We start from the raw sequence: 27,659 nt of genomic DNA on the forward strand, positions 1-27,659 counted from the left end.
GTTCATCTCTCCTGCCTGTTCCCATGACTACTCACAAAAACCCAGAACAAATGTATGGGAATATAATTAAAAATCTATGTATTGCATTTATAAGGTTTTTCTCTAAAGTGGTGTAAATTCCAATAAACTGCAAAAAACGTAATCTACAGAAAAGCATAAACAGTGACCTGTCTACACTGTAAGGGTCCAACACTGGCTTCCAAAATATCAGAACAGAATTAGATAAGTTCCTTCAGAAGGATAAAAACCCAGTGATCTGATACAGCAAAGCACCCATCTGTCATAATAATGTGGCCTCCATCAAAAGTCCACATTTGGTCTCCCACGTTATCATCTTAGTTTTCTCTATATTTAGACCAGGAATTCAATGTGCAGTAATCATGTCTACTGTACAACAGTTACACCACAAAACTTTTAAAGATATTTCAAACACAAATAAAAGAACCTACGGGATAAAAGAACCTATGGACCTTTCAGAAACAGCACAGTATTTTCCTTCATAAGGCACAATATTCAATGCCAGCATTCCTCTGTTAGACTAACAGTCTTAAACATCCATTATTTTATGGATAGTATGGATCCATAGTTTTATGACTGCATAGAAAATGAATGTATCAAACCACTGGAAGAGTGCTCCAAACCCAGGATTTTCTATCCTGGCCTATTTTAAGTTCTGAACCAGGACTTAAAATCTGTTAGGTCTGTATTTTATAAACTTGTAAAGTAACAGAGTCCTGATCCTAAAAAGGATCTGAAAGCTACTTTAATACACTGATGCAAAATAATTTATGAGTGAACCCGTTTGTCTGAAGCAAGCCATAAGTGAGAATTGCAGAACTGTAGTTATTAAACAGTTGTCTTCAATCTAAACCATCTCAAAACTACAGCCAGAATATACAAACAATTCTGCTTTTGAAGCAACAGCTGCCAGATGAAACTGCAGGTAGATCTTGATGCTTTCAACAATGAGCGTGAAGAAACAGAGGGATAAACTTCCCTGCGATTGGGAGGATGGCAGAGCCAGATGTTTCGTTAGAGAAAATGAGGAAATGACGAAAAACCAGAGTATCAGGCAGCAATCTTTGCCTCTAAAGAACAGTGGCTGAAGGGGAAGGCACAGGGGAGGAGAATTAACTCACCATCTCCAGAGATCAGCGGGGGCTGGCACAAGCCCCGTGGCCACGGTGGGGGCAGCGTGGGCACCTTCATCTGCCCCGAGCCAGAGCTGGGAGCAGCATCCCTGCACTGAGCTGGGGATTTGGCTCCGTGTCCACGTTCCTGCCTCACCCCTTAACATCCGTGAATCCTGTGACTGAGCTTGGAAACTACTGTCTTGAGCTGGGGATTATCAGCATTCTGGAGAAAAAGGTATCGGAAATGCAGTGCCCAGAGAAACTCAGCGCAGGACAAAAAAAAACCTGCCACAATAGTTGTATAAATCCCTTCAAGGCATGAGTAATGGTAAAGGCCAAACAAGAAGCTCAGCCTGGTTTGAATTTCTTTTTCTTTTCCTTCCCCCAGCTTTTAATCTCGTTCCCTGCAGCTTGTGTGGCGATGGCCAGAGCAGCCGGCGAAAGCCAGGGTGATGTGTCCTACACAGCCATGAATTCACTCAGGGCTGGCCAGCTGACACAATTTCCTCACACAGCTCAAAGGCTCTGCTCTGAGCATCCGGGGCAGACACAGGATGCTGGTGGGTGTGAGAAAGGGCTTGGCAGATGACTAGCCCAAAGCCCTGACCCGATGGGTAAGTGTGCGTCAGCCTCCAGCATTAATGCCAGGCTTAGGGCAGGCTCCCTTTTGGCTCGGATTTTCCATGTTTACTGTAGTTCAGGACAACATTTACAAAGAGAGGGTTACACAAGTGATTTTAAAGAGGCAGGGTGAGAACACAGCCTATTGTTAAGGCAGCACTTTCCACCACCAGACCCAGCTCTGATTTGTTTCCAACACTTCAGCCACTTGCTCTGAAATTGTCCAAGCTGTTGAGGAAATGTCTATGCTATTCTGCAGACCCTTTGGAAAAAAGGGACTTGCAACCTCCATCCCATAGTATGTACATGTGTATACCTATGCAAATAGAGAAAATGAACTTCCGTGCATACAGACAACCTGAATTTTGGTTCTCAGGGTGAGCAGTTTGTTAAAATAGTTGATTCCTAAGAAAATAAAATGGAACCTGGAGAACTATAACAATCTCTTGTCTTGGGTCACCAGCAAGGTTCAGTAGTTTGAAACTGCACCAGACTCTGCTCCTCAGCACCAGCCCCACAGGAGGTGGATGACACTGTACACCTTGGCCAGAATTTTATCCATTTGTCTGATGACTCCAAGGAAGAGAAATATGAGAGATTACAATTGGGGGAAGGAAAAATCTCTGCATTCTTCACACCTACTGTCCATCCCAACACTCATCTCAGTGCCATGTGCATCTCTACTCCCTCCCATAGGCTCTTTTCTATCCCTTCTTCCCACCCTCATCCTTGCAGTCCTGCTGCCTCAGTCCCCTTCCTGTGCTCACCCTGCCAGACTCTGGCCAAGCAGCTCCTTGCTCTTCTCCCTGTTCAGCAAAGTACAAACATGGGGGCCTACAAACCAACGGGCAACAACAGACCTGAGGCTTGGTCCTGACAGCATCATCTCTCTTATCTGTAACAACACCCAGGGAAGGAGGTTTCCTGGCCTCCCTAGGTGGTCTTGCAACAGTTTTATGATGGTAACAGGATGTTTTCACAACATCCAGCCTAAATCATCCTGGCAAATTAGCAAATCAGTAAATTAAACTGCCATGGAAATCTGGGACTTTAATAACCACCATTACATGTTGGCAGCCTGCTGGATTGCACAATGGTTTTCTTTTTGCTGCATCGAATAAATTTAGTTCTTTCAATCTCTTCTCATGTTTCTTAATCTCTTCTCATTGTTCCCTTCTGGACACTTTCCAATCTGCCTGTGTCTTCCTCTGAGCAGGGCACCCCAAACTGGATTTGATGGCACTGATGATGGCTCCACAGTGCCACACATGAGTAAGTCACCTCCTGCACCTTATGGAGGACACTCCTTCAAATACAACTCCAAACAAGACTTGTCTCTCTTGCAATTGGTTCATTTGTAATCCACTACAAATCCTCAGCCTTATTTTAACCTATCCCTCTCCAGCTTAAACCTGATTTGGTAAAAGTGCATTTTGTTTTCTCCTTTGCAAATGCAGCACTCACTGTCTGCTTTTATCTCTTATCTGGATGTGCTCTCCAATTTCTTAAGGTCAGTCTGAACCCTGACCCTGTTCTCTCAAGTGCCTACAATCCCTCCTGACCTGATACCATCTGAGTGTTATAAACATACCTTCATCTTCCAAATCATGACTGAAAATATTGCAAGTTTCCCCCCAGAAAGTGGCCTTGCTGATATATCAATTGTTACTGCACTACTTGGATCAGTGGAGGGATGTAAGTGCAAGAGTTTTCTAAGCTTCGTTCTCGGCAATTTCTGAAAACACAGACATTAATTAAATACTGATTCCTCTGGTAAAGGTAGGATGCATTCAATTCAATAGGAACTAACTAATACAGTGAATAAATGCAATGGGAAGGCTATTCCCAGTGAACTCTGTCCTGAGGTCAGCCAGCTACAACTTCTCAGTCACAGGCTCAGACAATCCAGCAGCAGAACCTTATCCATCCTGCCACGTGAAGACAAAGATTCAGCAAATAATGAATAACAACCAGTTTCTGGGATCCACACAAGAGAAGCATATGAGGGTACAGTTCATTTTAAACTGCTACTTTACTTTTATGATGCTGCAGCCAGAGGCTCCATTTTAAATTATTTTAGTATCACAGCATGCAGAAGCCAAACCAAATTTCTCATCAGAATTAAAAATTATTCTATTTTAAAAACACTAAAGTCTCGTTTTAATAGATCATATCAAGTGATTGTCCCAGCTCTGCTCAAGATTCCCAAACTAAGCAGGAAGGTAAGACCAGCAGAATCTCCATCAGGATAAGCAACATGCAAGAAGCCTGGGAAGCTCTGGTTACTGAGTTTTACAGCTGAACAGATACAAATTCTGAGAAAAGATTCTGGGAATTTAAGAAATATATATTTTAAAAACTCATTTTAATTGGAAGAAACATTTTTCCATTATTTTCTCTTCAGTGCTTATAACCCTATAGACCATTATTTTCCTAAACATTTTTTAAACAGCAGCTTTTCTATGATGTGCAAGAATCTTCTGAAATGACTACAGTAGAAAGTGTGAGATCTCACATGTGTAACACTGGCATCAAAAATCCAGCTAATTCTAAAAATGCTTCCCAGTTTTTCATTCTTCAGAACCCAGCTTAGAAGAAAAGAGTTTTCCCCCTTCTCTCTCTTCAGAGTACTCAACCTACTGTCCTTCAGCCTGACTGAACTATATAAGAAATGGCACTTTTTAAATTCCAAGACTGGTTTTTTTTTTCAGTAACTTGTGCTTATGAAAAGCAGTGTGCAAATTTCTCACCCATAAAACAGGAGTTAGCAATAATTCCCACGATCTAAAACTGCTGACAGCACCAGTGAGGCTGCAAAATACCTGCAGCTCCTCACCAGGGGCAAGCAGCAACACTTCTATTTGCAGCGAGTTAAGAAAACCACCTTTACTAACCACAAAATGGTTCTGTAATGAGAAGGCAATGAGCACCTGAAAGACTCCTGGCTACAGAAAGCAGCAGCACTAAATAAAGCAGAGTTAGGATGTGGCAGGACTGGCACAAAGCGCGATGGCTGCTTTCACCGGCCGCCTCTGACGCAGCCCCCATGTGTGAATTAAACTCTATTTATAAGCCTTCCACTCCTTTTTAGGTTTTTTTTTTAATGACCTTAATATAGTGCAGTTGTTATTTTGTTTCTGTTGAACTTAGCAACAGGAAACCCTGTCAGTCCTGCAGCAAACTTTCCATTCCCCTGGCACTCCCATTCCTGCCTCGGAAAAGCCGGATTTCTAAAGAGGTGTTTGACAGGGTGGGAGGGAGAGGAAGAAGAGAAGAAAGCACACACAGAAAACCCAAAATCCCTGTAAAACATGCAAAATGGAAGCTAAATTCAATGCTTTTTTTTTTTCTCCTTGTTTGAAAGTAAAAGCCTGTGTCCTAAATTGCATTTTTTAAAGATTTCTTACTTCACTACCAGATTTGGAAATATTGGTCAGGAAATTTGTCTTTAATAAAGGGTCAGTAAAAAAAAAAAAAAAAATCAGTAGCATCTTTCTACTCACACATGCCAGTAATGAAAGACTTCCATATCAGACAGCACAAATTTTGGCTTGGAAAGTTATTTTCTCTAGTCCCTTGCTAACTCACCAAGCAAACAGCTACAGAAATTAAGCCTTAACTTGTTAAAAACATAATAAACCTGATTTTATTACAAGCTTTGGCAAGACTGTTCTGCTGCTCAAAGAGCTTTACCGCATGATGAGCAAAGATTTTTGGAGCTCCACCCTGCACTGTAAACTCATCCCAACAGTATTTTCTCTTTTAACAGCTTCATAATGGTAGGGGAAGACACAAACACAGCTGCTCAAAGGCAACGTGCTCCAACACAAGGCTGCCATCAATTTGCCATTTACAAAACACTTTTTCAGGAACACAAAACCACACATAAAATACAGGAGCAAATACAAATCCATCTAGGAAAGGTAAGACTAAAAAAACCCACAGCTACTGACAAAGCAGAATTTGTATTAGTGGTGCTTTAAATGAAAACTGTGTTCATGTAAAGCTAAGTGTCAACCTTTTTTTTTTTTAATCAAAGACAATCCTTAAATATGGCAAAAAAAACCACAAATGTGCCTGAATTCATCAGTTGAAAATGCAAGGGCTAAAAAAGCCCAGGCTGTATTTAAAAGGCTAAAGCAATGTCACTGGACATTGTTCAGCTTTGCAGACGCTACAGAAAGGAAACCAGCAGGTCACAGCAGCAGTGACAGTTCTTTAGAAAGCACAGCAAAGGACAAGGTGACAACACCTGCACTCACCACTTCCTCTGGGCCGTTCTTCTGAAAATCCACCTCGTCCTCAGTTTTCATTTCCAACATCCCTGTGCAAACAGAAGATCCACACAGGTAATTTAAAAACAAACTTCTTTGTTTGCTACTAACATTTTTTTGTTTATTCAAACCAGTCCCCCCCACCCAAAAAAAGAGAAGAAAACCCAATCCCCAAGGCCCTTCAACAAGTCCATTTGAACCCTTACAAGGCCACTTGATTTCCAAATTTTGGTTTCATTGCTGACTTCACTGCTTCCTCGCTATTCATTTTAACAATTATCCTATCTGGGACTGAAGGAAATGATGAAACAGCAGCAAGCATAGGGTGAAATTCCTGACAACTTGTAGATGAGGTCAAGCACATCTGCAGGAATTTGTTAATGTATTTTCTTGGCTCTCATTCATCTACATAAACAATCAAACCTTTTGCTATTTTTCTCCTTACCATAACCCAAAGATAACACAAGAAACTAACCTTGTCTGCCCTCAATATCTATTTTAAGCATTGCAAAAAAAATAAAAAAATTAAAAAAAGGCACCTGCACTGCCTTATGGATGAGAGAATTACCCTGCTGGACTAGGAAAGCAAAACCTTCGCTACAGGAGCTTACAAAGTCCCAGCTGACTTTCCCCTTCGCTCCCATGATGGTGTCACCACCACAGTTGTACAAATTTCATGTCCCAGCTGCTTCCTCTGCCCAGCCAAGTTTTCATTAGTCACCATTCCCCAGGGGTTCCCCCTGCTTACCTTTCTCTGGCAGGAAGTCAACATCGTCATTCTCTTTGATCCCTAAGCTAAGGACTCTCATGACACACAGGACACTTTCAGGGCAGTGAAGTGATTTGACCAAAGCCACCCAGATGCAGAGTGGCTGTGTCAGGGCTAAACTCCCCTCTAATCCCACTCCCTGTCTCATTTCTACCAAAAACAAACACTGGATGGATGACAACGCCTTCTTAAGGGCGACGTATGCTTGCAGTGAGTTTAGCCCTACAGGGATTTAGCAAGAGGAGCCTCCCATTTTCATGGGGAAATCGTCCTAACAATTGTAACTAATGGTTTTCCACTGCCTTTAATGTCTACCCTTGTTTTTTGGGACCATCTGGTTTTGCAATGATTTTGCCTCGATTGCATGAATTTGTGGGCAGACTCAAAAATCAGAGATAATGCTACAAATTTCTGTGAGATCCAGTTGCTGGGAAATCTCAGGATCATGGCAATGCCACCATGGCTGAGATCCTGATCCAAAGACAGAACATGCAAGTAAGAAACATTTGGTGCACTGAGGACGGGAGAAGCAAGCTCACCCTGCTGGGTAAGAAACGAAGGATGAAGACATTTTGCCCTCAGGATGAAATTAAATTTTTTCACTCTGTCACTTCTTCCTAAATTTCTGTTAAGAAATATCCCAAAGGAAAAGCACTATAAAGCTATCTCAGAGATCTCTCGGCATAGTGCCCCTTATTGCAAGTGTGGCACCGTTAGTGACATTTGTTACCTGCTCATCCTGCCACTCTAACAGGGGAAGGAAATCATTCCAAGAGATTTCCCACAGGGAAAATGGCACCAATAAGAATGAGGTGAAGACTCATAAGGTGATATTCTTCTGTCAAGGAATATTTTCTTGAAATGCTGAGATCTACAGGAGATATTTCTCCCAGGAGAACAGCTAAGGAGCAGTAATTACAGCATTTGTTATTTAAGATGGCAGACCCCAACCATAAAATCTAACCTTGCTTGTTTTGGTTTCTGCCAAGAAACTGCAACTACTCCAAGGTGTTTTGTCAGCACAAACCCATGGCATCCCTTCTCTTCTCACCCAGCCAGGCTAGTGGTATGATTTCATAATCTAACTCCTTTCTTTTTTAATGAGCAGCATCTACCAGCCTGACTTGCAGATAATGTGCTTGCAGAACCCATTACTCAGCTGTAATGCAGCTCTGAGTCTAAAGCAAGCAGTAGGAGGAGATGCCCCAGGAAAGCAGGATCTACCTTCATCAGCTTCCTCAGGGTTGTGACCAGTCACTAGATACCTGTCTGGATAAGGAAATTGGCCTTTTGAAGTCTTTGTTTTGGGGGTAGGCAGAAACTAAGCAGAGGCAATGAGATAAACAGGTGTATATTTGGGAGCAGCTTCACAATATAAATAAAAAAAATTAAAGACCTCAATGATCTGGAGTAATGGCAACAGCAATTATCAGCTGATTACATCGCTGATAAATTACCATGACAATAAACCCCTCTGACTACACGAGTTTCTGAGAAATGGCCTTGTGACCTACACTTCCTTTGGGAAGGTTTTATTGTATTCCACCAAAAAAAGATGTGACTCATCCGGAGAACTGAGGCGTCCGAGTCCAGCACGGATACAAAATCCTCTGTCCAAATACAGACCTCGGGGAAAACTCCCCAGAACAGGCACAGCAGAAAAAAATTGAAGGCTGCCACTGAACTCATATAAAAAACGTGATACCCAAGGCTAGACATCAACATGAAAAATGTACACAGCAATAATTATAAACAACAAATCAGTTCTATTGAATTACTGCCATATCAGAGTTCTAGATGGTGCTCTATAGGAGATCAGTGTTTCTATTCCAAATAGCGAGCTTGGATTCATAGCAGTCACTTGCATCTGCTTAAAGCCAACATTTCGATTTAAAATAATCCTAAAGTACTTCAAGAGAAAACACTACAGTTTAAATTTTGTTTTGTGGGGCATCTCATTGCACATAAACAATTCCTGCTTAAGTACAGGTCAGACCATTTTATTCCAAGACCTTTCAGCCCTAAATCCTTATGTATTTTAAACCAGTAACAGGATCACCTCCTTTTTCTTCTCCCCTTTCCATATCTTAATACAGAATGATGACTTAACAATACTTTCCTACTTTAGCTACTATCTTATTGGACTGTCTGGTCCCTTTTCCTTTTCAAACCTCACCTAGACAGTGTCATGGCTCCAAGAATCCAACCAGAGGTAAAGACCTGGACTGTACAGACAGAGCTGGTAGAGCCAGAGGCCCCTAGGAAAAGAAGCCCAGCCAAGTACTCACTTAGAGCCACTCCCATCTATTGAACTGTCAAACCAACACAGCATTAAAACAGGTTCTTTCTGAAAACAGCTTTCTAATCTACTTTTAGATCTTTCTACTTATTTACTAGTGATCTCTTGACTCATGTTTACTGGTTATGTCTTGACACACAAACGTCCTAAAAATCCTGAACTCAACAAAAAATGCATTTGCTGGACCCTCTGCTGACACTTTCCTCCCCTCCTGCCCTCAATTATTCTGCTGTCACATATCAGAACAAACTCTCTACCATCACCCCATTCTGCACTTCAACTGAAGAAACAGTTCTCAGCATTAGAGCTGACTGAAACAGCTTTATAACTTCATAACTTCATGATTTATATCATGGCAGATTTTCTTTTAATTATTTAAAGTTTGATTGCTTGTTTGTTAGGTGCTTGGAAAGTGAGAGGCACTGCATCATTTTTTCAGAGCAAGGAAAAAATGGCAACTGAAAAAGTTCAGCTGCTTCCATTTAACAGCTGCCTGAACAGGTGGGATACACAGATCAGATTAGCTCCATGCTTCAGTACCAAATTCACCTACCACTAAATCCCAGGCTGGAGCAACAAACCCATTTCTTTTTCATTCCATGTACCCCTTTATCTCCCTTCCTGGAGTTACCTGGTGATGTTTTCCATTAGCTCCTGCTGCATGGAGGCTTCTATGCTGTCCCCTAAGTCCCACGGCTCTCTCCCATCACCACTCATCCACGGGGAAGGGCAGTCCCATTTCCCAGCCCACAGGAGCCAGTAAAACTCATCACCCAAGTTCCAGCACTGCTGAAATGCACTGGCAAACACCACCAGCTGCTCTGCCTGACAAAAAAGCTCTGAAGCCCAGAAAAGGCGGCGGGGGAAGGGCTCACTGGCTGTTTTAAATGACCTAATGCTGCCAATTAGGAAGCAGCTTCGGGCAGTTCAGAGGGACACTGGCAGCTGGCTCACTTCGACAAGCAAAGAGAATCAGGAGAGCCCCGTTGTATCCACTGGCTCCACACCAGCAAAAAATAAAGGAGAAAAGCAAAGGCGTAACACCAAGGAAATAGACCCTCATGCCCACATGAATGCTTATAACTTCAAGATAAAGTAATCCAAATAGCTCAAGCCCATTCATTTCTTCTCCAGAGAGGGTTTACGTGCTAGAAATTCTTCTGTATGAATTCATAGGAGATGATGCTCTGTTCTTACCTCCAGTGCCAGACAAGCAGCATATATTTGAATTGGAAGTTTTTATATGTAACTACACATTTCTTGTTTCCCAGAAGAAAAACACTTCCTCCAACACAAGCATCCAGCTCTTACTTCCTTTCTTTGCTGATGACGTGACAGACACGCCTACAAAGAAAAACTTAAAAAGTAAAAAACCAATTGATTTTTCCTACCTGTAACAGGCTCAGCTCCTTGCACTGCCAGGCTGACATTCTTCTTCTTTGTTGAGGAACTGCAATCCATTTGTCCATTAAGGCTGGCTCTGGCATCCACTGCAGTCTGGGGCTCAATCCCCACTTTTTCTGCAGCAGGTACTTCGGGGGAACAAGGTGTCTCTGCTGCAAAAACCACTGCATCAAAACTTTTCACCATTTTAGGAACTTTATCCAGAGAAGAGGCACCATTAGCCGATACCAAACTCTTCACTCCCACATTTTCCAGTGACTCCACAGGCTGCAGGTGGCAGGAACACGGCGAGAAGGGCACTGCAGGTACAGCTCGGCTTTGCTTTCCATGGGGCTCAGCCAAGCCCTCCCCCTGAGCCCCTGCCAGGGCAGTGTCACTGTCCCCAGCTGGACAGACGGTGTCGGTGCTGGAGTCACTGTCACACGTGGGCTCCTCTGCGATGGGCTGGAGCGCTGCCCGGGGCAGCACGCTCTCCGTGTCCTCCTGCTGCTCTGTAAATGCTGCAACAGGGGCTATTGTCACCTGCCTTGGCACCTCCTTACCCTCACAGGTGTCGCTCAGGGCTCCCACCTCTGACGTGTCCTTTAACTCATGGGTGCTGCTGTGGGGGCAGATTTGTTGTAGGGTTTGAGCGGGGTCTTGTTCTTGGTTGAGCCCAGCATTCAGACAAGGGTCACTCTCTGAGCCCAGTGACTCATCTGCTGATGCAGGTCCGTGCATGGTGCCTTCTGCTGCAACTGCAGCCTTGCAATCTTCTTTGGGTTGGTGTGTTGCTTTCAGCCCAGCATCCTCACTGCTGCTGCCCAACACAGGCCCCTCCAGACTGCAGGAGGGGGGTTTCACAACAGCAGCAGGAAGTTCCTCCGACAAAACCTGCTCATTGCCATTCACATGAGCCTCCTGCTCAGGCTCAGCTTTGCCTCCTTCAACTTGCTGCGAGTGGCCCTGCCCCGGGGAGCCCTCGTCCCCAGCATGGTCCCCAGGCCAGGTGGCAGCTACCCCGCCATGCTCCCCGCCGTGCTGCCAGGCGAGCTCTGCCGAGCCTGCCCTCGCCGCCACCGCTTCCTGGTTTTGTTTAGATTCCTCATTATGAGTTGCAGAGGGTGTGCCCATTAAATTATCCTCGGCACAGTCTGAGCCCTTGGCACATGGAGATGATCCAGGGTCATTACCTTGCAGAGGTGCCTCCTGCCCGGGAGGTGCCACTGCAGCATCTCCCTCCTGACTCACAGCTGGCCCCTCTCCTCTGGGTAGGGGAGATTCCACCTTGCTGCTCCTCCCCTCCTGCTCTGAAGTGCTTTCTGCTTTCTCTGCTCCAGCCTGGGCAGGCTCTTTCTCTGCCAGGCCTGCACTCACATCCTCTGGAGGGAGCGACGCAGGCTCACGTTCCTCACGTTCACCCTGCTGAGCAGTGTCTGGTTTGAAGCTGTTGCCCATTTCACCTTTAACACCAGTTTGAGCAGCAGAAGGGGCACAGGCAGCAACTTCCTGACCACTGCCTGCAGAATCTCTGCTTCCTCCATCTCTGCAGCTGCTGGTATCAGTTCCTACTGGCTCCTTTTCACTGCTCTCCATGGCTGCAGCCCCATGGTCAGTGATCTCAACACTCTCCTGGCAATGTGCAGCTTCTGCACCACTTTCATTAGATCCACCAACATCTCTGTTTGCAGATTCAGCATCAGGGCCATCAGTTTCCACACTGCCTTCCAGTGAAGGCAGGCTGGATTTTCCATCTGTGCAGCCTGCTTCCACCAGCCCTTCTTGCTCCCCACTCTCACTGCTGCCATGGACTTCCAAACCAGCAGCAGGTTTTGATGTGCATGCAGGAACCTTCACCCCATTCACTGCTGGCAGTGCTTCTACAGTGCTTGCAGTGACCTCCTGCCTCGCTGTGACACTGCCATCACCCTGGCTTTCCGTGAAGTCACCATTTACCTGAGCAGTGCACGAGTCCACATCAGTCTCTTTGTTACTGCTGGTCTTGCAAAGGTCAACAGAGACACTGCCAGTGTCACCACCTGCATTTGCACCGTCACAGGCCGGTACCACTCCCACATTTGCATCCTCCCCATCCGAACACTCAGTGCCGTTGAAACCACTGAGAAAGGGCTGAGCAGTGCTGGATGACTCTTCCTTAGCTGGGTGTTTCTCTTCCAGCCTTGCAGTCCTCTCAGCAGGCTCTGCCAGCCCATCCTCTGCCTGCTGCTGGCCCTCAGCCCTCTCAGGTGCCCCGGCACAGTTCCTGCACTCAGTCTGGCCCATGGCCACATCCAGGCCCTCCGAGGGAGCTGGGGCTTCACCTGCAGCTGCAGCCACAGCAGCAGCACTGACAGCAAGCTCCTCTGCAGTTTGCACTTCCTGATGGGCACTGTCTGTGCTGCTCACGCCAGCCTGATCCAGAACAACTCCAGCCGATGTCATTCCAGCTTCCTCATTTGTATTTCCAGAGCATGGAAGATTTACAGCACCATTTACACTTGCACACAGGCTCACAGTGCAGTCCTCATCTGATACGGTCCCAGAGCCCTCTGCAGATCTTAGCCCCGCCTCTCCTTCCTTTTTACACAATATCTCTGTGTTTTTACTTTCACAGAAGCTGGCTGGGCTGGTTGCACCCCCCGGCCTAACCATGTCTTTTGGTGCATCATTAAAAGCTCCCAGACTGCTGCTGCTGCATTTCTCCTCCTGCTGGGTTTGGTCTGAGAGCTGCCTGATGTCCAGGTGAACCAGATCAGATGGGTTTTCTTGCTTTTCTTCTTTTGCCATATCTTCTAGGCTCTGAGAGGTGGTGGTCATATGAGCCTCTGCTCCTTTAGCACAGCTCTCTCCAGAATCTCCCAGTACGGGCTCTGTCTGCTGCCTTAAACTCTGTAACAACACACAAAAGAAGAAAAAAAAAAACAGGTTTATTCTGTCATGCAGTTACTCAAGACCTTTATCTACCTGATCCTATTTCACATGAATCCTATTCCTGGTGCTACAAATGTACTGCAGCGTGTATTTTACATGTTGGTTTTATTAGCAGGAGATAATATTGAAATTATTAGAATGACAGAAACGTTGGCTGAAAAGAACATCTAAAGGTCATCTAGCCCAACCACCTGTCTGAAACTGGCCTACTGCCACTGCAGCATCAGGTCAACCATGACTTTATCTTGCCAAACCTCCAGTGACTGAGTACCCACAGCCTCTCTGGGCAATCTGCTCCCATGCCACATTACCCTCCCATGAAGAATTTTCCCTAAAGCCAGCCTGAACAACCCAAAGCTGAAATTTGTCTCTCTACCCCCCTGCTACACCATCTGCCATCACTGAAAAGAACTGTAATCTTGGTAATTGCTCTTTGAGAAGCTGTAGTCTCAGTTCTTGAGTGCACTTAAATTGAAGATCAGTAAAGAGCAGAATTCAGTCTACCAAATAATGCAAATATATACCAGCCTAGTCCCAAAGGACTTCAAGCAAATGCTGCTTAAGAGCACCTTCAGATCCCCACCCAGCACTCCCCAGCTTTTGCCACCATTCCTCAATTTTCTCTCTATGGATGGATATGCCAGCATTGCCTGGCAATGTCCAAACACACCAACTGTCTCCTGCTCACAGGACTGAACTAATAATCTAATCTATTCCTGAGAACTGCAGGCATAATTAAATATCTGAAATTTATTTCCTCGCTGGAAATAAAAATTTCAAAATCATGACATATTATTAAAATTAATACATGCATTATCATGGAACAGTAGGATCATAATCAATTCCTCTCTAATCTGCCTTTTCCTTCCAGAGCACCCACTTTGTCAAGCTTTTGTAGTTTGATACAAACAAACCTTTATTTAAAAAGAACTGTCTGTTTCAATATTTTCTTTCATATTCTCATCTCTGTAGAAGAGGGATATCCATGTTCACGTCTTAGAAATAGTGGCTTATTAAATTACTGAGCAACCCCAATCCCTCAGGGTACACCCAACAGAGCTCCCCACAGGTTTGCTTAGGGTTTTGCACCACAAGCTTTCCAAGGTCACACTGGTTTCTCACTAAGTGCCTGAGACTCTCCACATGTATAAAACCCTAATGAACTATGTTAAATCTGAGCTTTTCTTGCATTTATTTGTAAAAGGATTAAAAAATACACACATACTAGAAGTCTAACTTGAACAGCTCCCTGCAAATTTTGTTTAAGTTTTTAGTTCTCAGAGAAATAGAACTTCACACCAAAACTGTCAGCTTAAACACCCCAATAATTAAAGCACCCACTTATGTTAACTGAAGCATCACAGGGAACTTCTGGGTGTTGCATATACTAAGAGTGGCTAAAATCATCACTGCTTCCTTAAGGATATTGCATTTACTTGACTTTCCACACTCTGAGGTTTGCAAACACTGAGCAGTGCCACAGACTCACTGAGTCACAGACCACTAAATGTACTTCTGCTGTTTGCCACCAATCACCCTGCTATCCAAAAGAACCCTGCTGCCCAGCTCCCATCTATGCTGTCAGCTATGCCTCCCTGGTTTTGAGGCATCCCAAGCCAGGTTAGCCCTGCAGGCAGCAGCATGGCATCTCCATCCCTTCTGTAGCATCAGGGATGAGACACAGGGCTCTGCGTGCAGTGGTACGCACAGGCTGCAGGTATTTTTTGCAAGGGCAAACAGTGTGCTAAGCATTTGGTGGCTGTAACCCCACAGCAGGGCATGGAGACTGTGCTCCTGGATCGTAGCCAGGATGGACAGACACACAGCAGTGACACTTGCTTGGGAACAGGCAGGGTTTTCAAAAGGAGGGGCTGCAGCAGCCCCAGCATCCTCGCAGTGAAGTCACTCTGCTGATAGCCGGAAAAATACAGCCATCACCAAAGGAAGCCAACAGGCTCTCAACTGACCCAAAATAAACCTAAATGAAATAATTACAGGGCTGCTTTCCAAATTCAAATCAGATTAGATGTGAAGTAAAACAGTGGTGGAAAGCAAAGTCTATTTCTGGTTTCACTGTCAGGCAAAATGTTCCCAATCTGGCACTTGCATGAGCAAACAAGCAGTGAGCTGGATACGCTTGCCATGGCTTAGGGTCTTCTGATGGAAAGGGGAAGAGATTTCAGTTAACCTGGATTTGTCACTCCTGCCAACAGTTCCTGTTGAGACTGGGAGTAATCAACATCTCAGGTACTCAGGAAGGCTGAAAATGGCTGAGCATAGCCTGTTTCTCTGCTCATTCCCTCAGCCCACTGGCTGCACACAACCGTTCTCCCCTCCCTGAGTTAAAGCAACAAAAATATCCTGTTGTTTAGACCCTGCACCTCTGTAACCCCAGCTATGTGATGTGATGAAGGAACACACCCAGAAGTGATGCCAACGGTGACAGACGTGGGTGTTTCTGAGAAATGGCATAAAAGTGTTCTCATGTTTCACCTTCCCAACTCGGACCCTGTGGCATGGATTTTAAAGCAGCAGGAGAAAGCCCTCCCAAAGCCCTGCAGCTCCTGTGGTCCAACCACCACAAAGTTTGAGAGGAGCACAGTGAAGGGACCATTATGGATACAAACCTTGCGTGGCCAAGGCTGGCTTGCCCTCTGAGTCCTACACTGAACTGCTACTGAAACAGCCGTTTTTCCATCACCCATCTCAGAAACTTTCCTCTCAGTCTCCTCTCTGACCCTGAACTTTCCATCTGAACAGAGATGTTCCCACTATGCTTAAAGCAAAGGGCAGCAGAGACACTGCCAATGTCACCACCTGTATTTGCACACACACCCCAGCCTCACTCCAGAGCCTGCCTTAAGCTGCCCAGTGTCTGCCAAACAGGCAGAGGATCAGCATTCTCCAGGAAGGTGCTCCTGCCCATCCAAGGGGGTCTAAAACTAACAGATCAGGCAGGAGCTGGGAGCAGAGAGAGGCAAAACAGAGCTGGGGTTGCACAGCCCTGAGCCTGCTTCTCTTCTGAATGAGAACATTTGCTGCCTAATATAGCTTAATCAGATCTCCCTATGCTCAAATAAGAAGCAAATGAACAGGTGTCCATCTGGATGCTTGATAATGAATCCAGAGAAAATACCTAGGGAAACATGCCCTGAAGGATGCTGACATGTAAAAATCCACCCCAGGTGCCAGGCTGCAACCAGCCAGACCTGCTTCTCTTCCATTCCCTTTTGCTCACCTGGTGCTGGTGGCTCTGCATGTGCATCTGCAGGTGCTGGATGTCCCTCTCCCAGTTGGCTGCTGTCCCCTCCGTGGCCTCAGCTGTCAGCAGGTACACGCCCAGCCCGCGGTGGTGCTTCACGCTGTAGTCCCCCGAGTGCACGGTGTGAGACAGGGTGCTCCACGAGTCCGGCTCCCTGGCTCCCTCCCTGCAAAACAAGGCAGGGTTAGTGGGCAGGTGAGCAGGGATCCTGCAGGCTCTCCTGCACTCTGGACAGCATCTAATCATGGGAGTGAGCAGAGTGGCACCGGCTCCAGACAGACAGATACACACACACACACTCCTCAGTCTTGAAAATTAATGTGATTTAGCGCTAATGCCAGCCACAAGCTTTCTTTCACAAGGTCCTTCTCAGGTAGAGATCAGTGGTTTTTACCCCAGACTGTGACAGACTAGCAGCCAAGGGCACAATAACTGTGTTTTAAATCAGATTTATCACAGGTGAAGATCACCAAAGCAGCTGTCACAGAACAGCAGAGAACTGAAAGGCAGAACAGCAAAGAGATAAGTTGAAAGGAATGAAAACTATGATGGTTCAACTTCTACACCAAAGCCAGTACACTGCTCACAAACACCCAACAGCCATCATATTGCAGCAATTTTTTCACTCCTGAAATGAACTGAACCTGCTCTGTGAAACTGCCTGTGTGCAAGATGCTCTCAGTGTTGTGAGACAGCTGGTTTTCTGCAGCACTATCATGGGCTTTCTTTTTACCAATCCAAAGGAAAGAAAGGAAAAAAGATGCTGTAGATCAGAATGAAAAATAACTTAGTAGGCAAAAGAAGTCAATAGAAATTTCTATTCGGTCCTCTCTTTTTGAACATCAAACCCTGATTTTGCACCACTCAAAGCAGTAATTCCTCAGATCTCACCAAGTTGCAGAGCAGCTACACTGGCCCGCTGAGGTGGTGAGAAAAGACTGAGGTGTTCACTACCTTCAGGTTCACAGATTTCACTTTGAATCAGAACTGATTCAGGAAACCCAAAACCTGTTTTGATCCTCCCAGACAGAGCAGCTTGTGCACCACCCCACCAAGCCCTGCATGCCCCAGGAGGGACATGGAGCCAAAACCCAGGAACGTTACGCGAACAGGGGATGACAATGACCCTCTCCAGGTGCAAGAAATGGGCATTTCCCCATCTTCCTTCTACCAGGAATGCATCTACTGTCACACAGCCCCATGTATGAGCTGGCTTGGGGATTGAACTAGATGACCTTTAAAGGCCCTTTCCAAACCAAACTACTTGGTGATTCTATGATGTCCCCTCCCAGTTGCAGAGACTAACCATTTTCAGATCTCCCTTTCCTGCCCAGCTACAAATTTCCTTGGAAGGGCCAGAGATGTGATTGTTGTTAAATAATTAGGAATTCAAGAAGGTACACAAACGTATGGCATCAACCAGGTAAAACTGCGTGTAGTTTTCAGAATCTTTGCTGAGAGGTCTTCCTTTAAAATCTGCAAACCTTTCTTATGGGCAAGGGGCCCCCAGCAAACCACAGGGCTATCTCTCTGGGAAGCCAAACAATCTAGAAAGCAAAGTCATAACGAGCAAACACCATGATCAGCAACAGGAATGGGCAGAGCAGGGTGGGGAAACAGTCAACTGGTTCATCAGAGGCAGAGAAACCTGTGCAGGCAATGGTGGTGGCAATGGCTGCCCCTGCTCTGCCCCAGCACAGCCACTCACCCCCTTCTGTGACTCATTCTGGGCTAAATCTGCAAGGAAATTCAGACAAAGGATTACTATGGCTTTCACCACTCTCTACCATTTATCTCAGTCATGACTTGACTTCAGCAGAATTACACTTGATTTAAGCAGAATCAATATTTCCACAGAGAAACACAAGGAAGGAGCCAGTTTCTGGTGGTGACTGGTCTAAGTCCACAGAGGCACTGAAGTCAACTGAGCCATTACAAGTAACTAAAGAAACGACCTTCCTTTATCAAGAAAACACAGACATTTCTGTCTGGAGTGTTTTTCTCTTCAGCTGTCATATATGAGAAACCACTGTACAGAGTACAACGAGGCAGTGAGCACAAAGCCCACAGCCTCCCACTCACAGGGACAACAGCAGCCAGATTAAAGAACTGCGCGCGATGAATCTGCTCCACTTTCTCATCAGCTTCAAGGACCCTCACAGGCATCTCCAAATCAGCACCCACAAAGCTGCCTGCATGACCTGTTGAGCCTCAAAGGGCCCTCAGCAACTTCAAAAGGCTCAATCTGGAGCAAGATGACAGGCAGAGCCCCCTGCAACACTGCACGTGTGTCCGCCCCTCCAGCAATCCACAACCTTCACACGGCCCAGATGGATCAAACAGTCACTTTTGCTTACAAAGAGAGCAGTTTCTTTTCATATTCAAGCTGCCAGTCTGTGTTACACTTTATAAAAAGCTTTAAACTTTTTGAGAAAGCGAGAAGTTTCTCACATTCAGCCAAGTACAAACTCCAAGCTCTCACTTTTAATAGCAGTCACCTTCATTACACAAAATTAAACAGTGAGATAGAGAATGGTTCAATCCACTGCCTCCTCCAAACCATCCCTTTCATACTCTGCTCCATCCCAGCACTAATGGTCTGAAGCAGAGTGGACAAATGAGGATTCACAAGCATTAACTCATTTTCCCACTACTGTTCCTGTTGTTCAGGCAATCACTTCCAAGGCCATTTGAGAAGACACTCCTGCTCACTTGCCCTCATACATTGAGCTTCACTGTTCATGCCTTTCCTGCATATCTCACTGAAAGTCCTTGGTTTTTTTGAGAGATGATAAAAACACACTTTCTTCCAGGAAAAAAGCTTTGCTGTTACGCATTTTGTACTTCCTGGCTGTGAAATATGCTTATTTTGTCCAGACTTGGAATTTTTGTAGTGGTTGTACAGGCTTGCATATCCAAGCTGCTCTACTAGGAGATAAAAACAGATATGCAAATACTTACTGAAGATTTATTAGCAAAAATAGGTATACAAACTCCAGCCTTCAAGAAGTTTGAAAATCTGCTTTTGTTCACTACAAAAATCCACTTTGCTGCGCTTTGCCAGAAACAACGGAAATCTGCCTTCTTATGAGATTTAACCATCCTGGGTCAAATCTTTCTCATCTTCCCTTTTCAACAGTTTCCCATCAAAATACGTAACAGACACCAGTGAACTGAACACTTTGTAAGAAACATTTATGAGCTCAACTTTCACAGAAGAAAGTATCTTGGTTAAAAAAAGCAAGGACTGCCTGAGAAGGCTGATAATGTTCACTAGCTCTACCCCCTGCATAACCATGCCATGGGCCACTGAAAAAGCCTGGAAGAAGTCCTCCAGCTCTGGTCAGTCTTCTGTGCCATGAAGGCAAGCCCAGAAGGGAAATTTTTGGTTGAAATGAAGAACAGACCTACCAGCCCATCCTTGATCTGCAGAAAGGTGGCTTAGAGGAGGATGACAACTCCAGAGAGAGAGAAGAAGCAAAAATACTTCAAAATAGATGGCTGAAACTACAGGATCACCTCCTGCCCATCAGGCATGTAAGACAAGATGATAGATCATGGAATCACAGAAAGGTTTGGGTGGGAAGGGACCTTAAAGATCATCCCAACATGGGCACGGACACCTTGTGCTAGACCAGGTTGGTCCAAGCCTCATCCAAGCTGGGATGGACAGTAAGTAGGAAGTGGTTTTTATTTAAACCTCCCAGCACTGCCCAAGTAGACTGGTCCCTTTTCAAAGCAGAGCTACACTGTACTCGTGTGCTGAATCTCTCCTCATGTGGCAGGAGAGCAGACAGTGAGCAGCGGAAAAAGGAAGGAAAGCTCACACCGCATAGCTCCTGGCTTCTGGCAGATACGGCTGAGAGATTTTTAACAAGAGGGAAGATAAATGAGAAAAGGAGAAGAAAAAAAACCCCCAAAAAACAATAAACCACCACCTGATCAAAAGCTCTGCCTGGCCTCAAAAGCTGCAGAAACTGTTCAGTAACATGGGTCTGAAAATCAAGGTGCTGGCGCTTACAGCACCCATGTTCCACTACCAAGACACGAGGTTTGAGCTGCAAGGGAGAGGAAGAAGAGGGAGGAAGAGATCAGAAGATAAATGAAAAAGCCTCAGTGAGTTAAGCAAAACTTCATGTTAGGGAGATCTATCCCACAGTTTCACAAAGGGGTGAGGAAGGCAGTTTGGGAACTCAAGGTGTTATTTCCTGGGGATATCCCCTCCAGATTCCTGAGCTGAAACACAACAAGCTCAGTAACATAGCCAGCTTTTAGGATCTTACTGCAAGCCTGGCAACAGCTGTGGGTTTATTCTGAAAGCATCAGCCTCTAGTCCACGTGGCAAAGAAAAAATGAGAAAAAAGGAAAAATTTATTAAAAAAATGTAAACTACATCCATACCATTATGGCTGCATGAAAAGCTAGGAAAAGGCCATAATTTAGATGCTCTTATCTGTAAGGTAAATAAAAATGTAATTTAATTGAATTCTAATCTTACATTCTTTTTATTACTATTATTATGGTATCACCGTGAAAATACCAGATCAGACAGACTGTGATCTGGGATAAACAAGTAAAGGTGCCTACAGGGATAGGATTGGTGGTGATTTTGCAACATGCCCATGGCACAGGCAATTCAGATCAAGCAAACAATCCCTCCTGGAAAAACCCAGCACTCACATTCAATGCAGTCACCAGCATTTAAACCAATCTTAGAAATCTGAAATTGTATATGAGACCCAGAAAACATATGCAACCAGCATGTGCTAGAATGGGTTAAAATAAATCAAACATTTTCAAATTTGAAAGATATTTAATAAACACAGAATTCATACTTCAGGTGTTTCCAAGTGTTCCAAATGCCCCAGGAAAGTAAAAAAAGTATGTTTCTCATGTAAGAAAAACCTACATAGTGCTCACTAATTTGAACAGTTTTGATCTTGAAGGAAAGAGTTAAAAGTTCATCTGATGTAGAAATAATGACCAACCCCTTACTGTGCCTCGCACAAATATGAACTGCAGTTGTGGGTTCTGACACCAAACTGAATTCAGGATTGCATAATCTACCCTTCAATATCAGACTAAATATTTAATAACTCAATTCAAAATACATAATGCTAACTTCTCATTGATCAACACAGTATACAGCAGCAAATCATAGAGAGAAAAGCTGGCTTGGTCCTTTGACAGTTGTTTGCAGATGCAGATGCACATATGCTAAGGGAACATGTCCAGTATTTCCAAATACAACAGGTCTGTACTTCTAAACCCAAGCATTCCTTAGCCCCCAATGTTAATTATACATTAAAAAAGTATAAAAATACAGCTAGAAACTCTTATCAACTACAGCTGCCAAAAAGTACAATCTGCATTCCATAAGAGTAACTGTTATTAAATGCATTTTCCCCTTTTTTTTTGTTTTGTTATTTTCAGAGCATTATTTAACAAGAAAGATGCCCTGCTCAGGATGTGGAGCTGTAGGTCCAACACAGAACCCAATGTCCACCTGGAGACTCATCAGTAAACAAAGGCAATTTAAGGTGAATCTATGAAACACACTCAAGAGTGAAAACAGACGCCATTTGTTGCATTTTAAATTTAAAAAGCATCATCATGGAGAGTACTTCAGCAAGCAGGGTTTGCAGCTAAAAACGGCACCTCAGATCAGGACAAGTGATATGGAAGAAGAGTCGTCTCTGGAAAACATCTCCACATGCTGCCAGCAAGCATGATCACTGGCTCTGCAACACACCCCTGAGAAGAAGCCATGCCTTTGGCTGCCTCTGACACAGCAGATTACAAAGACTTCTTCTACAATCATCTGCTCAAACTCTAACCCAACTATGAATGTCACTGCTTGGAGCAAATCTGCTCCAGAGACTAAATATGAGCATCCTAACTGGGAACCCAGCTAGCCCATGCCTGAGGCCAAAAACCCAGCAGTTCTGGGAAACCACTTATCTGCATTTTCTAAATTTATCCTGAAACAGAGTTGGTCTCTCATAATCACTCACCAACCATACAAGGCTGTCCAGCACTTATGGCCCCTATAATTTTTGGGAACACTTCCAGATCAGGATTGCTGGAGGAAGGAAAATAATTTCTTCTTATATCCTGGCAAATATTCTTAAATCACTTCTAAATCTCTTCTTCCTCATCCTCACAGGTCTGTTTCCATGATCTCCCAGGACTACAATTTCCAAGTGGGAATACAGAAACACTAATATCACGTGGACTAAGCTTTCTCTCTCTTCTGCATTTAGAGGTGGTTACATACAAAACAAAGGAGAGGAGGGAGCCAAAGAATGAAAAGTTTTCACAGGGATGTGGGAACACACAAGGAAGTCAGTAAAAGTTGGAGCCTGATTAGGGGTGAGTAGGTGGAAGAGAGAAACACAAACCCTTCCTGCTCCACCACATTTACACCTGGTTGCCCCATCCTCCCACTCCCAGTCTGCTCCTCTGCTGTGGCCAGAAGAAACCCACAGCACCTCAACATCTTTCTAATCATCATGTTAAAGCTATTAAATTATGGTGTTTCAACTGAAAATCCTACAGGCACAAAACTAGACCCTGCAGACCACTGCCCCTCCCACACTGCTCCAGACAGATTACTGTCTGTAGCTAAACAGCATCTCCTCAACACACCCCACTCTGAGTCCCCTTTCAGTGCCATTCTAACACTTCTGAGTCCCTCTTAACACATTAATCTTGTGCCATCACTTGTAGATAAAAAGTCAGCTGTTCTCCAGCCACACCACAGCAAGCCATATCTCAAACCCAGCTCCCCAAATAGCCATCAAATGGATTTGTTGCTTGGTTTGGAGTGGAAGAACAGATGGAGAAACATCAGCACTAATTCAATAAACCTTACAGCCTCTGATTCTGCTTAGCCAGAAATAAAATATATGTATACCATGTGACTGATTTTAAGATCATGCCTAAATACTGTACTGAACATAAACTGGGTATTTCTGAAATTAAACACTTGCTTAAAGGCCCTGCTAAATTGGGGTGAAAAAAAAATAAGACATACAAGGCAAATCCTCTTGCAGCTCTGGCTCAGAAAAGCAGAAAAACGTATTTAGCTATAAAAGTAAAGCCACTGAAAAAGCATCCTTATTTGAGAGGCACCACGGAGATTACAGCCCAGACTTCACCAATTACTTATGTAAAATCAGAACAATAGCAAGTGATAATCATGGATTGACAAACATTCACAAAACCCTTCTACTACCACTGAGTTATTCCTCATGTGTGTTAATTAAATAATTTTAACTTTGGGAACACAGACTTGTACTAATTTACAGTTTCACAGATTGAGACTCCTGACTGTTACCAGGAAATCTGAAGGGAAGAGCAATCCCAGAGCTGTGCAGAAACACTTTAAAGCAAAAAGTAGAGAAACCAGCAACAGTAAAAAAAAAGTTTACAGTAAAAAAGAGACTGTTGCAACTCTTTGCAGGGATTAGAAAAATGCAATTTTAATATTTTTTAAATGGGCTTTATTTTTCTCTTGCTTCCCTTTTTCAGAGGACATAAATCACTCTCAGCTGTGAAGGAACTACAAGTATTTGGTAGTTCTTTTGCTGGGGAAAGAAGTGTTACTGGACAGAAATAGAATCAGCAGCCAGATCAGTGTTTGTATGTTTTACAAAGAGCACTTCCAACCTCTCTGCAATCCCACATGCTCCTGTGCCTTGAAGCCATTTTCCCCACTGCTGCAAGAGCTCTGCAGAACATGGAGCTGGCAGGGGATTGTGTTACTGCCCTGACTGCACTGGGAAACACCAACTCCTGCACTCTGCAGCTGTCCAGTTACACAGGGACTTTCACCAGCCTGTTTAATGACTGTGCTGCCTCTCCAGAGCCAGCATCACCCAGCTCCAACACCGGGGCAAAACAAGCTCCAACCAGACCATTCACTCTGGAATTAGTTGAAACTCAAAGGCTTTGCAAACTGAGCCATTTCCAAAGTTATCTTTACAGATTAATCTTTATATATATATATTTTACCCCTATAAAACTACTGCACTTCTGCACTATCCTATTCCATTTGCGGTGCAGGGCACTGTTTACTGCACAGTTTTCATCCTGGAGATAAAACAAGTCCTCTCAGGAATGATACACAACTGATGGATGTTTATTGATAATGAATATTTATTTGGTTATATGAATATTTATTAATGAATGCTGCTATTGACTCTTGATCCCTGGTGACCTACAGGGGCTTTGTGACAGCTCCTTGTTTGGGTACCAAAAGAACCAGCCCATGCACCTTTCCCGTCTGAGGAGGAAAAGACAGTGCACATCACAGAGCAGAATATTTCCAGGGATGGAAAACATACATAGGAACAATCTTTTTTTTTTTTTTTTTTTTTTACATGAAATACTGCAAAAGCTGAGAAGGGAAAGTTCATCAGATAAACAGAAATTCAAAATGTCACCAGTGAAATTAGTTTCTGGGAAAAATATTTACACTGCAGCTGAATCAAGCTACTTTGCAGACAAATCAAGGCAAAACAACAATGGAGAAGGTTTTATGTCTGCTCTTTAATAATTGTATCCCAATTATGGCAAAATTTCACCCCCTCCAAATGCTGGCTGGGAGAATCATTGTAAAATGGAGGGTCCTGCAAATTAGCAAGCAAAAGAACAATAAATTCCCCCCAAGGATAATGCATCACAAAACACACTGCATTAATTTATTTGGCACAGTGTAGTTTAATTACTTGTAAAAATAATGACTCCTTTGTAGGGGCCCTCACTAACATGAGTTGCTGCTCTGTGTTTTGCTGAGTGGGACGAGCTGTGTGCCAAATTTGTGTGCATGGATTATACAGTGTGAGCACAGGCAGAGTGCAGAAAGGAGGTTGTACAGTGTCCTTTGTGTTTTGGCAGCACATAAACGACACTTGCTCTCTTCACAGAATTTTCTGTGTTTTGAAGATCAGTATTTCTCCTCCCAATAGGGATTTTGAAGTCTTGATCCTATCTTATTGCAGAAAATATCCAGCATAATTAAAAAAAACCAAAACACTGCTGGGGAATCAGTGTGTGCCCATTTTTTTACCATCACCCTCCTGTGGGGAAGGGCTGTGGCCATCCCCATCTCACTGCTCCAGTCAGTCCCAAGGTCATCACAATGCTCCACCACCATCCTACCCACTGAGAAAGGGAACCAGGATTTCCAGTATCCATGGATTTCTGTTTGTAGGGCTTCATGGGAATAGAAGAGTTCTCAAAGTCGGGGAACCTGTGGCATGGCTGTCAGATGTCTATACTTTGTATTTCCACACAGCAGTCCAAGAGGAAAACAAATCACAAAGAAGTTTAAGGATATACCAAGAAGAACAGGAATTGGGACCTTAATGGTCTACAGCTGCTTGTGTCTTATTTTCAAAGACAAACTGCAAAGGTCACCAGAGAAATTCCATGGATTGGAATTTCATTCCTTAAAGCCAATGACACAGGACAATGTCATGGAATCCCAGTCATCTCTTCATTCCACTGAGTGAGAATTGTTATTCCAAAACTGGAGTCAGTTTTGAAAAACTTCACCAAATACATGAATAGCTGCTGTAATAGTTTTGTTTACTTGCCATTTTTATTTAAATTACCAGCTCTACTCTCATTAGGGTTGCAGTATTTGCGGTGAGCTCTATAATCAAGTTTTGGCCAGCTTAAGCATCCTGACAGTATGTAAAGCCTGTTAATGTGGTTAGTCTCACCTTAGAGAACCTTGCTGCAGTTATAGGATGAATTTGCACATCCCATTTTTACAATATAGCCTGTGAGACAGTTGTATTTCCACAGTATGACTGACCTTGAGGAGAATAATGTAACACTGTCATCCTCTCTGTATTGATGATGCCAGCAAGTGTGGCAGGAAAATATTTGGGTATAGGTTCCATCCCACCCTACACCTTCTCCTTCACCCTCATTTTCCAAGTGGCTGCCTGAATTTAAGGATAAAACTTAAATGCAATCACTCCAGCGATACAGATCATATTTTCTGCCCCAAAACACTGCACCCAAAAACTACAGAAAGCAGAATAATTTACAATCTTTAACAGGGAACGTTGCGTGATAATGTGGACAACACAGCAGACTCCTAAACATGACACTGGGTCATTCAACATAAACTCCAAGTATCTGAGAAATCAATTCAGAAAGACAAAGTTTATAACAAAGCTTAAGAGAACCAGGCATCAGAATAACACACACGGAGACTAAATCTTTTCTCCTATATAAACAGCCCCCTTGAGGTTTTTTTTAAGCTCTTTGTCTTTATTAGCCTCAGCTATTAAAGCTAGATCTCCAAATATTTGCTGCTCAAAACTAACTTGCCATCTTCCAAAGGATTCCTTGTAAAGCAGTGCAATAAATGCTCATGCCACTAGTTACTTGCTATGTGTTGTAAGACCTGGCTTTTTCTCAAGACCATTTACAACAGACCTGTTTCTGTTAAGTATTCTGTTCTCCTTTAAATATTTGCATTAATTCTTACTTTATTTTTTTTAACCTACACCAGTAAAATGCCTACTCATCTCAAGATGCTGCCTTATTTTAATATAATGATCACTACCTATCATAACTAAAAAACTCCCTCTCTAAAAAGTAAGAAACAACAGTCCACAATGCCTATTAGCTCCCCTCTTTTGGGCAGTTGTGCTTGCTTGAAGAAAAGCTTTTTCATTTGTGTTTGCATAAGATTTGTATTAATTAGTCAATATTACAGTGACTCACTTTGGACTTTACATGACAGCTGGAAGCAGAATATTGAGCAACAAGAAACCCCCCACAAAAAAATTAATGCATTTCCCCTAAACCCTCAGGGCTGTCCCCACTGCTGCTAGCAAGAATGGTAAAAGCAAAATTACACCAAAATTGCCTTTAAGGAAGGAGTATAGCACTCAAACACCATTGAGTGATAATGTACAGCAAAGCCAAACACGGTAGAGAATGGAAAACCAGCAGAGGAACC

The 27,659-nt window shown here is 43.9% G+C and overlaps 1 protein-coding gene across 8 annotated transcripts in view; it reads right to left on the reverse strand.

Annotated features, from left to right (window-relative positions):
- AKAP13 (A-kinase anchoring protein 13) overlaps positions 1-27,659 on the reverse strand; it is a 208,580-nt gene that overhangs the window by 86,291 nt on the left and 94,630 nt on the right. For 7 of the 8 annotated variants that reach the window (XM_030955270.1, XM_030955272.1, XM_030955271.1 and 4 more), the window contains exons 8-10: positions 16,649-16,838; positions 10,488-13,368; positions 6,017-6,078 (exon numbers count right to left, since the gene is read on the reverse strand). In XM_030955270.1, the coding sequence (XP_030811130.1) occupies positions 6,017-6,078; positions 10,488-13,368; positions 16,649-16,838 (3,133 nt within the window). Of the gene's footprint in view, positions 1-6,016; positions 6,079-9,727; positions 10,375-10,487; positions 13,369-16,648; positions 16,839-27,659 lie in introns of those variants that run through there. The other variant, XM_030955276.1, reaches the window with a different exon arrangement.

The sequence above is a fragment of the Camarhynchus parvulus genome, chromosome 10, assembly GCF_901933205.1.
Source record: "Camarhynchus parvulus chromosome 10, STF_HiC, whole genome shotgun sequence".
NCBI classification, from domain to species: domain Eukaryota; kingdom Metazoa; phylum Chordata; class Aves; order Passeriformes; family Thraupidae; genus Camarhynchus; species Camarhynchus parvulus.